The sequence below is a fragment of the Podarcis muralis genome, chromosome 8, assembly GCF_964188315.1.
Source record: "Podarcis muralis chromosome 8, rPodMur119.hap1.1, whole genome shotgun sequence".
Taxonomy (NCBI): Eukaryota; Metazoa; Chordata; class Lepidosauria; order Squamata; family Lacertidae; genus Podarcis; species Podarcis muralis.
The window spans coordinates 41,270,943-41,284,150 of record NC_135662.1 but is presented as its reverse complement, the minus strand read 5'-3'; the positions used below and the strand labels follow the sequence as shown (position 1 = coordinate 41,284,150).

Below are 13,208 nucleotides of genomic sequence, written 5' to 3'. Positions count from 1 at the left end.
AGAGCAATTGTGCTTCAGTCTATCAGGTTATTTTAGGGTGCAGCATCTAGGAAAGGACAGAGCAGAGAAACAGTTGTAGAAGACAGTCACCCTTCTTCAAATTTGTGTAGGGTTTTTCTCAGCAGCATTCAGGTGTCACAATGCACGATGGTTTATTGTGACCATGGCTAATTGTACCAGTTTGCAAGCCTTGGGTTTGTTTGTTTGTTTCCCTCCTACCTCTGGTATAAAGGAAAGGAGCAGATTGAACATTTTCACTTTTTTATTAGCTGCAGTTCAGTGTTATGTCTGAACCCTAAACAGTGGTTCCTCTTAACCAGAGGTCCTCAAACACTTTCAGCAGGGTGCCGGTCCACTGTCCCTCCTGTGTCTTGCGAGCGGCAGGGGCTGGCGGCGGCGGCGAGACGATGAGTGGTGCGCGAAAGGGCTCCAGAGAGGGGCTGCTTTAAATGGCGGCCACTTGAGAGGGGCACTCAGCCAACCATGGCACCAGCGGCGGCGGAGGGACAATGAGCGGCACACGAAAGTTCTCCAGAGAGGGGCTGGCACCAACAAAGCCCAGCCCCCTTCCTCCTCTAGGCAGAACGGGGAGAATCCAGGAGGAGGGGCCGGTGCCACCACCAAGTGAGGGAGAGGGAAAGAATGCGTGCGCAGTGATTCCCGAACTGTCCACAGGCTGGATTTAGAAGGCAATTGGGCCTGATCCGGCCCATGGGCCATAGTTTGCCAACCCATGCTCTTAACTGTGGTTTGTTGAAACAAACCAGCTCTATGGTTTGAGGCTGATATTTTAAAAAATAAATAAACCAAGCTAACCCATGAATAAAATTAACCACACTTCGTTGTATTCAGATAATTAATGAAAACAGAGGCAAAAGTTTCCAAACTTTTCCTCATGGCTGCACAGTAGCAGGGAGTATGTGAGCCTGAGGCCTGCACATACTTGTTCCCGTCATGATGAACCATGTTTATTGTGACATCTGAAGGCAATTAATAAGAATCAAATAAAAGCTTGCTGAGGTCAACATTGAAAATCAAGGTGGTAGCTCTCAGTCCTGCTTTCCTAACTGTTACATGTATTGAGTCACAATATTGTACATAAAAGGTCATGTGCAATGAAGTGTCAGTGCACATATCGATGCAAACAATGTGAAGAACAGGCAAGGCCCAAGAGCAAGGAACTGTCTCGATGTATCATTTGTAAAATCAACACTTCTGCCTCTTTGCATAATCAAATATGAGCAGGGAGGGGGGAAGTGGATGCAGAAATCATTTTCTAAAACAAATGGTTTCCCCACCCCCAAGTCCATTATAATGTCTATGATAGTCTGCCGTTTCCAGTCTTCCAAATGCTATAATACAGTCAATCAGAACTACTCCAATGTGACCAGCTTAACTTATTTGTAGGATTGTTAGATGCTCCTTATATAGTTTAAGGAGCTGTCCTTCATTTCAGCTCATTACAGCTCTATCTTTCTCAAAGGTGATCATTCAGTTCACAATTCCCTCAGTTCACTATCATTCCATGGAGCCAATCGGCAATTAAGAGTGTTCCTTAATTTGAGAGTCTCATTTTGGTGATTGTGGTTATTGAAAACAATTAACATAGCACTTGAATTTCCAAAGCACATTACAATCTCCCCCATCCCGTTTACATTTCTATTGTTTCTTTTCCCTAGAACACAGTACAGGAATAATGCATTTAAAGCAAGGAAGGTATCCAGAATAAAACACATGTTTATACTTCTCTGCAGTTTTATGAGGACTCCTACCCTCAAGCCTGGGTCTCTGGAACTCTCTCACTTAGCAGTCCTTATCTTCCTAACCCTCACAACACCACAAGATAAACCACTCTCATTCCCACCTTAGAAGGTTGTGACTAGGAAATAATGAGTTGCCGCTTCATTTGCAGGAAGCGGTTATTGAAAAGCTGTTTTGTTATATATTCCAATAAAGATTTGAGAGTGTAAACTAAAAAAAAATCCCTACAGCTTGAAAGCCTTAGACTAAAAGCTTGGTCGAATCTCTAAAAGAAAAAAGTTAACCAGCACTAAGAGAACCGTAACAGAAAACTTTATCTCTTTTACGTTCAGGGCCGCAAATCATAGAATTGTAAAGTTGGAAGGGACCCTGAGGGTACAAGAATAAAAATGTGAGCATAATGTCCATGATTAACTGTTTATGTAACTGAGATTTTACCTCCTGTTTGAGTTCATTGTGAATATTTTTTTTTTTTTTTGCATTTTAAATTTTTATTGATTTCCAACTAATTATACATTTTATCCATATTACAACGAATCTTATCCATGTTAGGCTTCCTTCAACGTTACTGACAATCATTCATAGTTACATCTTTAGTACGCATTCCATTCATTCATATTGCCATTTGTTCCTCCCCTCCTCCATTATTTCTCATAGACAATACTTATTAGTTCTTTACAGCGCCTCTTTAAACCCCACTAGCGTTGTATTTACGTCACAATTATTCTCCAGATAACCCACAAATTTCCCCCAGTCTTCAATGAATTTTTGATCTTTAGTGTATCTAATTTTCCCTGTTAGTCTGTCCAGTTCAGCATATTCTGTCAGTTTTACTCTCCACTCCTCCACCGTTGGAGTTTCTTCTTGCTTCCACTTCTGAGCAAGCACGATTCTGGCAGCCGTTACCGCATACTGGAAAAGCTTGCCATCCTTTCTTCCAATATCTTTTCCTACAATACCTAGTAGAAAGGCTTCTGGTCTTTTAATAAAGGTGTATCTTAACATCTTTTTCATTTCGTTATAGATCTTTTCCCAAAAACTTTTAACTTTTTTGCATTCCCACCACTGATGGTAAAATGTCCCTTCTTTCTGTTTACATTTCCAGCATTTGTTGTCTACCTTATACATCCTTGCCAATTTTACGGGTGTCATATACCATCTGTATAACATTTTCATCATATTTTCTTTCAATAACGTACATGCTGTAAATTTTATGTTCACCTTCCATAGCCTTTCCCAATCCTCCAATTTGATATTGTATCCAAAATCCCTTGCCCATAGAACCATCGCCGATTTCACTTCCTCATCCTTCATATTCCACTCCAACAGTATTTTGTACATTTTTGACAGGTTTTTATATTCGTTGTTTATTATATCTTTTTGAAATCTAGATTCTTTTTCCTCATAACCCCTTTCCTTTACCTCTTTTTTAAACATCTCATTTATCTGGAAGTAGTGCAGCCAATCATATGTAAACACTTTAACCTGGTCATATGGTTTTACTTTCCACTTCCCTCCTTCATTGGTAACCATTTCCCCATATTTTCCCCACTTTCCTCTCATATTAATTTTCTTTACACACATTATCTCTAACGGGGATAGCCAATGTGGGATTTTTGGTTCCAGTATGTTTTTATATCTATCCCAGACCTCTATTAATGAACCTCTGAAAATATGGTTGCCAAACCCCTTGTGCACCCTCTTTTTATCGCACCATAGGTACGCGTGCCACCCAAATTTGTTATTGAACCCTTCCAGATCTAATAGTTCTTTGTTTTCCAATTTTACCCACTCTTTTAACCAGCACAAACATGCTGCCTCATAATACAATCTCATGTCTGGAAGGGTGAAGCCACCTCTTTCTTTTATATCTGTTAATAACTTAAATTTAATTCTGGGCTTCTTCCCTTCCCAGACATATCTTGAGATCGCCTTTTGCCATTCTTTAAAATCTTTTGTACCTTTTATTATGGGTATAGTTTGAAATAGAAATAACAGCTTAGGGAGCACCATCATTTTGACCATTGATATTCTTCCCCAGAATGACAGTTTCATTCTGGCCCAGACCTCCAAATCTTTTTTTATTCCGTTCCAAACCGGGGTATAGTTGTTTTGATATAGGTCAATATTCTTACTAGAGAGCCATATTCCCAAGTATTTAACCTTTCTGACTACTTCGATCTCTACTCGTTGCTGTAATAATACAATCTTATCTTGATCCAGATTTTTAACAATCATTTTGGTCTTTCTCTTATTCAATTTAAATCCTGCTATATCTCCAAATTTCTCCATCTCATCCAAAATCTCCTTTATACTTTCCATAGGTTCTTCCACCGTCAGAACCACGTCGTCGAGTTCATTGTGAATATTTAATGTTACTAAGCGGCTTTTAAAAATAAACAAGTGGGTTGGATCTTGAGTTACCTGAGTGGAGTTCTGCTCATGGAATGGAACAGTCATGCATCCAGGGCCGTCTTAAGCATATCCGGGGCTGTGGTGCAAAGATCCCTCTGGCGTCCGTCCCCCCCGTTTCCCAGAGTTGTCGACCTTTTTTAAGGGGTACCCCAAAGTTACTGACCTTTTTAAGGAAAGGTTCCCCAGAGTTGTTGACCTTTTTTTTTAGGGAATCGGCATCACGCTCGCTTACACATTATCTCTAACAAGCCCTTAGAACAAATGAAAATGAAATGAAATCTAATGAAGTCCTCAATTCCAAAGCAAGACTCATTCAAGTACTCAGCAGTTCTTCTATTTCATCCTCATGATTCAAATCACCACATATCAAAAAGTTAAAGCAACCACCAGTTTGTTGTTCTTTAAATAAATTAATAAAGAAACAGACAATGAAGTTCCCGGCCAATTTGTGTTTAAGTACAAAGTTTGCCTTTGTTCTAGTTTTTAACATGTGCTTGGTACCATAGTTTCAAGCTGTGAGCTGCCCTGATATCTATGGGTGGAGGGCAGTATTAGTAGTAGTACTACTACTAGTAGTAATAATAATAGTAATAGTAATGGTGATGATATTTTTCGCAGGGCTTGGAGTGAGAGGGTGATGGCCAGCTGCTGGAATGAATGGGGTAGGTGCTAAATGTCATGGAACTTTGTAGTGTCAGGCATAGCCCTATTGGCTTTAGCCCAAACGTAGCAGAGTTTTCCTGCACAGCGAGGAAGCTAGTTGCGGCAGTAATGACTAGTCAGCTAGACTCAGAATAACTATTTACAGGATTTATTAAAAGGAAAAATAAAACCAGCAGAGTTTCTGCATACAAATAAAAGCAAAATAAATCCTCTCTTTCTCTCTCTCTCCAAACCATACACAGCACTTCTACTCCTAACAACACCTCACATCAAACTGAGCTAGCAATCCCTTGATAAGAGTTGAGTGCTGGTCGTTAACCAATCAGAGTAAGTAGTTTCTAGGTCAAGCAGACCTGGGCTTTCTGCCAAGAGTAAATTGACACCAGCCTGAGTTAATTGTGCGAAGCTAGAATCTGCAAGTTTCCCACGAGAACCAATTAACAGAAACTGAACACCCCCTCACAGATTCTGCTGAACAATTAACACCAAATACACCTATGTAGGAGATCATTTTTCCAGCAAACCTAAACCCTTGCACATTCGCTTGTTCTTTATCTTTGCCAATGGTTTAGTTAACACATCTGCTACATTTTCTTCACTTGATACATAAGTACAGGTGATTATATTGTCTTGTACACAGCAACGTACATTTTGGTATTTTACAGAGATATGTTTGGAACGCGATTTGAAACCCTCTGTTTTACTTAAGGTTATACAAGCTTGATTATCAATGTAAACTTGTACTGGTTCTCCACAATTTACATTTAAATCTGTTAACAAATGCTTGAAATAAATCACCTCGTTGCACAATTCACTCAATGCGGCGTACTCTGATTCCGTTGATGACACACTTACAACGTCTTGCTTGCGTGACCGCCAGCTGATTAAAGCTCCACCGACCATTATGACTAGTCCTGTGACAGATTTTCTATCCGGCAAATTTCCCCAGTCACTATCACAGTAGCAACTCAACATTTCATCCTCTGAAGAATTTAATTGTAACATATAGCCAATTGTCTGTTTGAGATATCTCAGAACTTGTTTTACCCCTTTCCAGGCATTTAGTGTGGGTTTTGAGACCAATCTACTTAATATGCCTACTGCGTAGCTAATATCAGGTCTGGACCACTGTGCTATATACAATAAACTTCCAATTACAGAGTGATATACATCAGGATGTTCAAATTCAGGACTCTCATCTATATGAAGTGTTTTTATGAAACCTGGATCCATAGGCACCACTGCCCCTTTGCAATCCTGCATCCTGTATGAAGTCAGTAGTTGTTTAACTTTGTTCTGCTGACTAATTAGGCAGCTGCCATCTTGGGCCCAGCACACTTCCAACCCTAGATATGTCCTAACCGGGCCTAAGTCTTTCACTTTGAACTTACTGGACAATTGCTTGGCAAACCTTTTAGTTTGTTTATCTGTTTTGCAAGCATACAAAACATCATCTACATAAATCAGACAAAACTCTTGATCACTGCCTGTACCACGTACATAAACACAATTGTCAGCTGTACTCTGCTTGAAACCAAATGACACTAAGGCCTCATGGAAACATTTGTTCCAAGATCTTGCAGCCTGTTTGAGACCGTATAGAGCTTTGTTTAATTTTAACACTCTATTGGAACCTGTCTCATAACCAGGCGGTTCGGCTAGATACAGGTCTTCTGATATTGATGCATGTAAATATGCAGTCTGGATATCAAAATGGTTTAACAGGAGTTTTCTCTTTGCTCCAAGTGTTAAAATCAGCCTTACACTGTCCCCCTTAGCAGTAGGGGGAAAAGTCTCGTCATAATCTTTTCCAGGCCTCTGAGAGTATCCTTGAGCCACTAAACGAGCTTTGTATTTGTACTCTCCTGTCACAAGAGGTTTAAGTTTGTACACCCACCTGCAGCCTACAATCTTTGCCCCCTCAGGCGCTGCTACTGGTGTAAAAACCTTGTGCTCATTCAGAGAGGACATCTCTTCCTCCATTGCCTGTTTCCAGAGCTCTGCCTCCTCTTTTGGTAACTTTAACACCTCCTGAAAACTCTTGGGTTCTGCAATTACACTAAACACATTTGCAGTATCTGGGGAAAAACGCACCGGAGGCACTCCTTTGTTTTGTCTTTTAGATCTTCTGGGAGAAAATTTTTCTTCTGACCCACTTTCCTCTTCAGAACTGCGACCTCTCTTTTGTTGCTTAGCCACTGGTCTCTGGCTAACTTCACTTTCCTGAGAGCTCTTATCTGAACTTTCCTCCCCCTCAGACTCTGACTCTCTGTGTCTACTTTCAGAGTCATGAAGCTCCTGGGAAGGTTCAAACCAAACCTCAGTATTGGCATGTAGTCTCTCCCAGCCACTATGTTCACAAAAACTGGCATTCCTGGAGATCACAATGCCATTTGTCCCTTCAGCAAAGCGGAAACCTTTTCCCAGCTCCTGGTAACCCACAAACACTAGCTGTTTGGTCTTAGGATCTCCCTTCTTCCTCATTTGTTTTGGAATTAATACCCAGGCTTTTGATCCAAACACATGCAAATGGTCAATTTTGGGTTTTTTCTGAAACAATTTAAAGTACGGGGTTGTACCTATTGTTTGATGAAAGAGCCTGTTTTGGAGATAACACGCGGTGAGCATGCTCTCCCCCCAATAAGACATGGGCAAATCAGCATCCTCAAGCATGGCAAACATCATATCTTGTAAAGATCTGTTTTTTCGCTCTGCAACGCCATTTTCCTCTGGGGAAAAAACGTTCGTTTTTCTATGCCCAATGCCACGCTTTTGTAACCAATCTCTAAAAGCATTTGACATAAATTCGCCACCTCTGTCCGTATGAATCCTTTTAAGTTTAATGGAGAGAAATCTTTCCACAGATGCCACCCAGCCTTTAAACTTAGTGAACACGTCACCCTTATTTTTCATGGGAAAAACCCAGGAGTAACGCGTGGCGTCATCCACAATTGTTAGTGAAAAGCGTGATCCACCCCTGCTTACAGCAAATGGACCAATTACGTCCATGTGAACCAGCTGTAGCGGTGCCTCACTAACTCTGTCGCTTCTGGGGTAAGAGACTCTGTGGGTTTTAACCTTTTTACAAACATTACAATCAAGGTATTTGTTACAACTCTTTAAATTACCCCCATCAGCCAATTCAGACATTTTTAGTACACTTTTCCAGCAAGCATGCCCCATTTTCCTATGCAATAAGTGCACACAGTTGTCATGTATAGCTTTGTTATTCACTGCAGGCTGAGATTTACTGACTACTGCTGCAACTTGAGATCCTGCTTTAAGCCAAAACAAGCCTCCCTCTGACTTAGCAGTGCCTAAAATCTCACCAGCCTTCTTAATAATGCAACTGTCTCCTTCAAAATACACTTTAAACCCAGCTTTTAGTAAACAATCTACAGACATCAGATTGCTCCTTAATGAAGGCACACAAAGTACATTTTGCAGGCATTCACGAAGACAAGGAACAAAAACTGCACCCCCCGAAATCACTTTGGAAGTACTTCCGTCTGCTAGAGCCACCTGGCTGCGCTGTGCTGAGTTCTTGGAAACAAACAATTCATCTGAATTTACGATGTGGCGAGATGCTCCTGAATCGACCACCCAGACCGCTTGTTTCTCATCAGCAATCTTGACCACGCCGGTCACTAGCTGAGCCGACTGTTTTCGTTTGAAGAATTTCTTTTTACGCTGCTGCTGCTGCTGATCTCGTCTCTGCTCCTGCACCGGCAACTGAGACTTGACCAACTCCGGACATTGTCGTTTTAGATGCGCTGAGGACCCACATCGGAAACAACGCCTAACAGCAAACGCTGACTTCTCACCGGCACGCTGCTCTTGCTTCACCTCTGGTACGGCATGAGAACTCCTTCCAAACCGCCCGCCTGTAGAAGCCTCTGCAGCCAACGACCTTTCTTGCCGCTTCTGCCATTCTTCAATCAAACGCCCAGTAACGTAACTGACTGATAAATCATGCTCCTGCATGCCTTCTAGAGACAAAACTAAATTATCCCAGCTTTCCGGGAGAGAACTCAAAATAATAGCCACCTTCTCCTGCTGGTCTAATGCACAGTCTCTTTCCTGTAGCGCAGCAAACTTTAACTGTAAACTGTGTAGGTGTTCCTGCATTGTAACCCCAGGCTGTAACATTGCCTTGTACAATGCCTTGCGAATGAACAGCTTGGAAACCGCTGTCTCACGCACATGGAGTTCTTTAAGTGCTTGCCACACACCTCTAGCTGTCTTGATTCCCCTCACATACGGCAACTGGGAATCTTCCAGCCCCAAGACAATTGTGGCCCTTGCTCTTTGGTCTTTATCGAGGTCTTCATCATCAGGCTTCACAGGAAACTTACTCACCACTTGCCAGAGACGATCCCTCTGCAGCACTGCCTGCATGCGTTCCGACCACAGCAAGTAATTGGAGTCATTCAGACGCTCAAAAGCCATCTGAACTGGTTGTGAGGTCATCTTGAGAGCGATGTCCCTGGAACCCGGAACCAGCTACTCACGACCACCGAGAGAGAGAACAGGAACCACAGCACCCAGCACTCACACGCTGCAGCTGTTGTCCTTGTGTCCACTGCGTCACCAGCTCACCACGGTCAGGAACCAGCCAGGAACAACAACCTCTGGAACTACTGGAACCAACGCCGTTGATGCTGACACCACCGCAACTCAGGCTGGCAGCACAATGCCCATAACCTAATGGAACTTTGTAGTGTCAGGCATAGCCCTATTGGCTTTAGCCCAAACGTAGCAGAGTTTTCCTGCACAGCGAGGAAGCTAGTTGCGGCAGTAATGACTAGTCAGCTAGACTCAGAATAACTATTTACAGGATTTATTAAAAGGAAAAATAAAACCAGCAGAGTTTCTGCATACAAATAAAAGCAAAATAAATCCTCTCTTTCTCTCTCTCTCAAAACCATACACAGCACTTCTACTCCTAACAACACCTCACATCAAACTGAGCTAGCAATCCCTTGATAACAGAGTTGAGTGCTGGTCGTTAACCAATCAGAGTAAGTAGTTTCTAGGTCAAGCAGACCTGGGCTTTCTGCCAAGAGTAAATTGACACCAGCCTGAGTTAATTGTGCGAAGCTAGAATCTGCAAGTTTCCCACGAGAACCAATTAACAGAAACTGAACAAAATGGTCTGGCTTGCTTTACAACCCCTAGGGACCTTGTTGGTGGGGTGGAGGGGCCGGAGACGGAGCCCACCCCCCAAGAAGAAGAAGAAGAAAAGTGAAGGGAGGAGGCTTCCCTTCCCCGGGATAGAGTTGCCCGTAACATTAAACACAGGGCACAATTCCAGGGAGAGAGAGAAACCAGGGCAGCAGCTGCTGCTACTCACGGCTCGGGCTAGATGTAGCTGAACAGGACAGGCAAGGGGACCATGCAAGCAGGGCTGCAAACCCAGGAGGAAGAAAGGGGGCAATTCCTTCCTTCCTTCCTTCCTTCCTTCCTTCCTTCCTCCCTCCCTCCCTCCCTCCCTCCCTCCCTCCCTCCCTCCTCCTCCTCATGCCCCGCTTCCCCCTCGCCATCGCCCACCTCCCTCTTCCCACAGGGTGGACGAGAGAGAGAGAGAGAGAGAGAGAGCACTGCATGCCTGCCAGCCATATAGTTGGCGGGCACAGCTTCCACCCTAAGCCTCTGCCAGGGATCGCTCTCCTCCCGCTGAGGCTTGGGAAGGAAGCTGCACTCAGCCAGCCTTATGGTTGGCAAGGCGCAGCTGGCTGGTGTGCAGGGAAAAGGGAGGCCGCCAGCAAAGCCACACAGCTCCCCCACTCACTGGGGTGCCCCTGAGAGGCCGGCACCCTGGTGGAACACGCCAGTAACCCCAATGGGAAAGATGCCTCTGCTTGCATCCATGGGACACTGCTGTATCCCTTCCCTCCTCTCTGTATCCCCCCTTTCCTCAGTCTGCTCCAGAGGGTTGAGGGACCCTCGGGAACAGTGTGGGAGGTAGTGAAGAGGGAAATGGCAAAAATGGCCTCCTCCCTCCACTGCAAGTTCCATTCACGGAAGCTTTGCTGGATCCACTCCCCTTCTACAAAAGTAGGGACTCCTTCTCTCCACAAGATGCAACTGAATAATCTGGTATAATTAATATACCAGGCTGAAGAACATGGACACTGCTAAGAAAGGATTTGAACTCAAGTCTAAGATCAGCTCTGGTCTAAACTGCCACTTGGACTTACCTTGGATACTACCAAAGTGTTGTGCTGCAAGCTTTTGTATTTCCTTTCCTTACCTGATTCTAAGCTACACTTGCCTACTTCAGGTAAAATGGGGCAGTGCATCAGTCTATTATGAAATAAGGACAGATGTTCCTATTCCAGCTGTGCCTCCCAGATCCAGTTGCTCATCTCTCACTCATCACTGTGGGATGAATAGCAACTCTGGATGCTGCAGGCTCTGCTATCAATTTGCCAATCCAGGATTTGGCCACTTTAGAGCAGTCCAGACAAGGAATTTGCAGATCCCTCTGTGCTTGTTAGGCAGTTAAAATAATATCCAAGGAACTGTCTCTTCTATTTTGGAATTTATGGTGAGGAGAGCGGCACTGCTGTAATACGGATGGCTTTTATACACAAGGACAGTAAATAATCGTATTATAGGTCATGAATAATTTATGGTTCGTGTCTGTGTGCAGTTTATGCAAGAATTCATACCAAATATTTTCAGCCCTCATTAGACAAAGAGAAGGGGAATAATTCTCAGCACCATGCTTGTCTATCATCCTCTAATACAGAGTAGTAACTGAGGCTCAATATGTTGTATACATAACTCTTCTCTTTGCATTTATGAGTGTGTGTGCTTCTTATCGGTATTACTGGATGTATCAGTGGCAGGTTTCCCATTGTTAAAGATTATGGCCAGTGCAAAATTAATAATATGTATTTTTTAAGATTGTAGAACTAGAAAGCTGCAACTGGCAATGTAAACCAGCCCTGTGGTGAAGGGCAGGACCAACCAACCAAGCACTGGGCTGTATAAATCAACCCACACAACTGAGCCACAGCATGCCACAGATTACAGTAGGGAGAACCTTTACAGCAAATTATTCCAGCACCACATACTCAAGAGGAAGTCAAGAACAAGCAATAGCCATTGGATCAGTACTCACCAAACTTGGGAAAAATTCCTTCCTAATCACAAATATGAAGAGTGTTATTGAGCTCTGGATATTTAGATTGGTGCACATAAAAATTAAACATACCTATATCAAATATGTACTTACCACTGTAATGATACCAAAGGTGCATAGTTCAGACAAGGAGAAGCATTGTATTGAAGCTGAGTGGGGAGGAAGAGGGTAATGGGCTGTGTTTGGGAACCTGCAAGCCTTCACAAGAGACCTAATTGACCATCCTCTCCCCCCACACTCCAGGAAATGCACAAGGGGGACAAGATAGATTCTTGCAGATTCAGAGGATTAGCTAGGCCTTTGTGACATCATCAGCCCTCTCCATTCAAGCCTCTTTTCATAGAATCATAGAGTTGGAAGAGACCACAAGGGCCATCGAGTCCAACCCCCTGCCAAGCAGGAAACACCATCAGAGCACTCCTGACATATGGTTGTCAAGCCTCCGCTTAAAGACCTCCAAAGAAGGAGACTCCACCACACTCCTTGGCAGCAAATTCCACTGTCGAACAGCTCTTACTGTCAGGAAGTTCTTCCTAATGTTTAGGTGGAATCTTCTTTCTTGTAGTTTGGATCCATTGCTCCGTGTCCGCTTCTCTGGAGCAGCAGAAAACAACCTTTCTCCCTTCTCTATGTGACATCCTTTTATATATTTGAACATGGCTATCATATCACCCCTTAACCTCCTCTTCTCCAGGCTAAACATGCCCAGCTCCCTTAGCCATTCCTCATAAGGCATCGTTTCCAGGCCTTTGACCATTTTGGTTGCCCTCCTCTGGACACGTTCCAGTTTGTCAGCGTCCTTCTTGAACTGTGGTGCCCAGAACTGGACACATGCCTAGCAACCACAGAGCATCAGTAATAGTCATGGTGATTGGTGTAATGGCTGCTTTGTGTTTTATCCAGGGTTGAATTCAATATACTGTACATGTGTTTCATATTTTCCCATCCCCACTTTGTTCCCTGCCATTGTTTTCTACTTCTACTACTGTCTTGAAGCCACTGGCTAATGAAATGTCAGGCTTTTTACTGAAAAGAATTTCTGGACGTTTCCATGAAGAAAGTATCCCTTTTACTTCAACCTCAGTTTTGTCCCCCAGTTATTTTTATTAATTAATTAAATAAATAAATTTGTATACCACCCTTCATCTGAAGATCAGAGGGCTGTTCACAACATACAGAAAATACATTACAGAACAAAAACAAACCCATCCCCCCCTCA

At 43.2% G+C, this 13,208-nt stretch overlaps 1 protein-coding gene across 24 annotated transcripts in view; it reads left to right on the top strand.

Moving 5' to 3' along the window:
- The window catches only part of DTNA (dystrobrevin alpha), a 186,259-nt gene that overhangs the window by 59,160 nt on the left and 113,891 nt on the right, over positions 1-13,208 (top strand). The window contains exon 1 of one of the 24 annotated variants that reach the window (XM_077933055.1): positions 4,817-4,838. The exons of the other annotated variants lie outside the window; for them this stretch is intronic. Within the exon in view, the coding sequence (XP_077789181.1) occupies positions 4,834-4,838 (5 nt within the window). The 5' untranslated portion in view covers positions 4,817-4,833. Of the gene's footprint in view, positions 1-4,816; positions 4,839-13,208 lie in introns of those variants that run through there. 24 annotated transcript variants of the gene reach the window in all.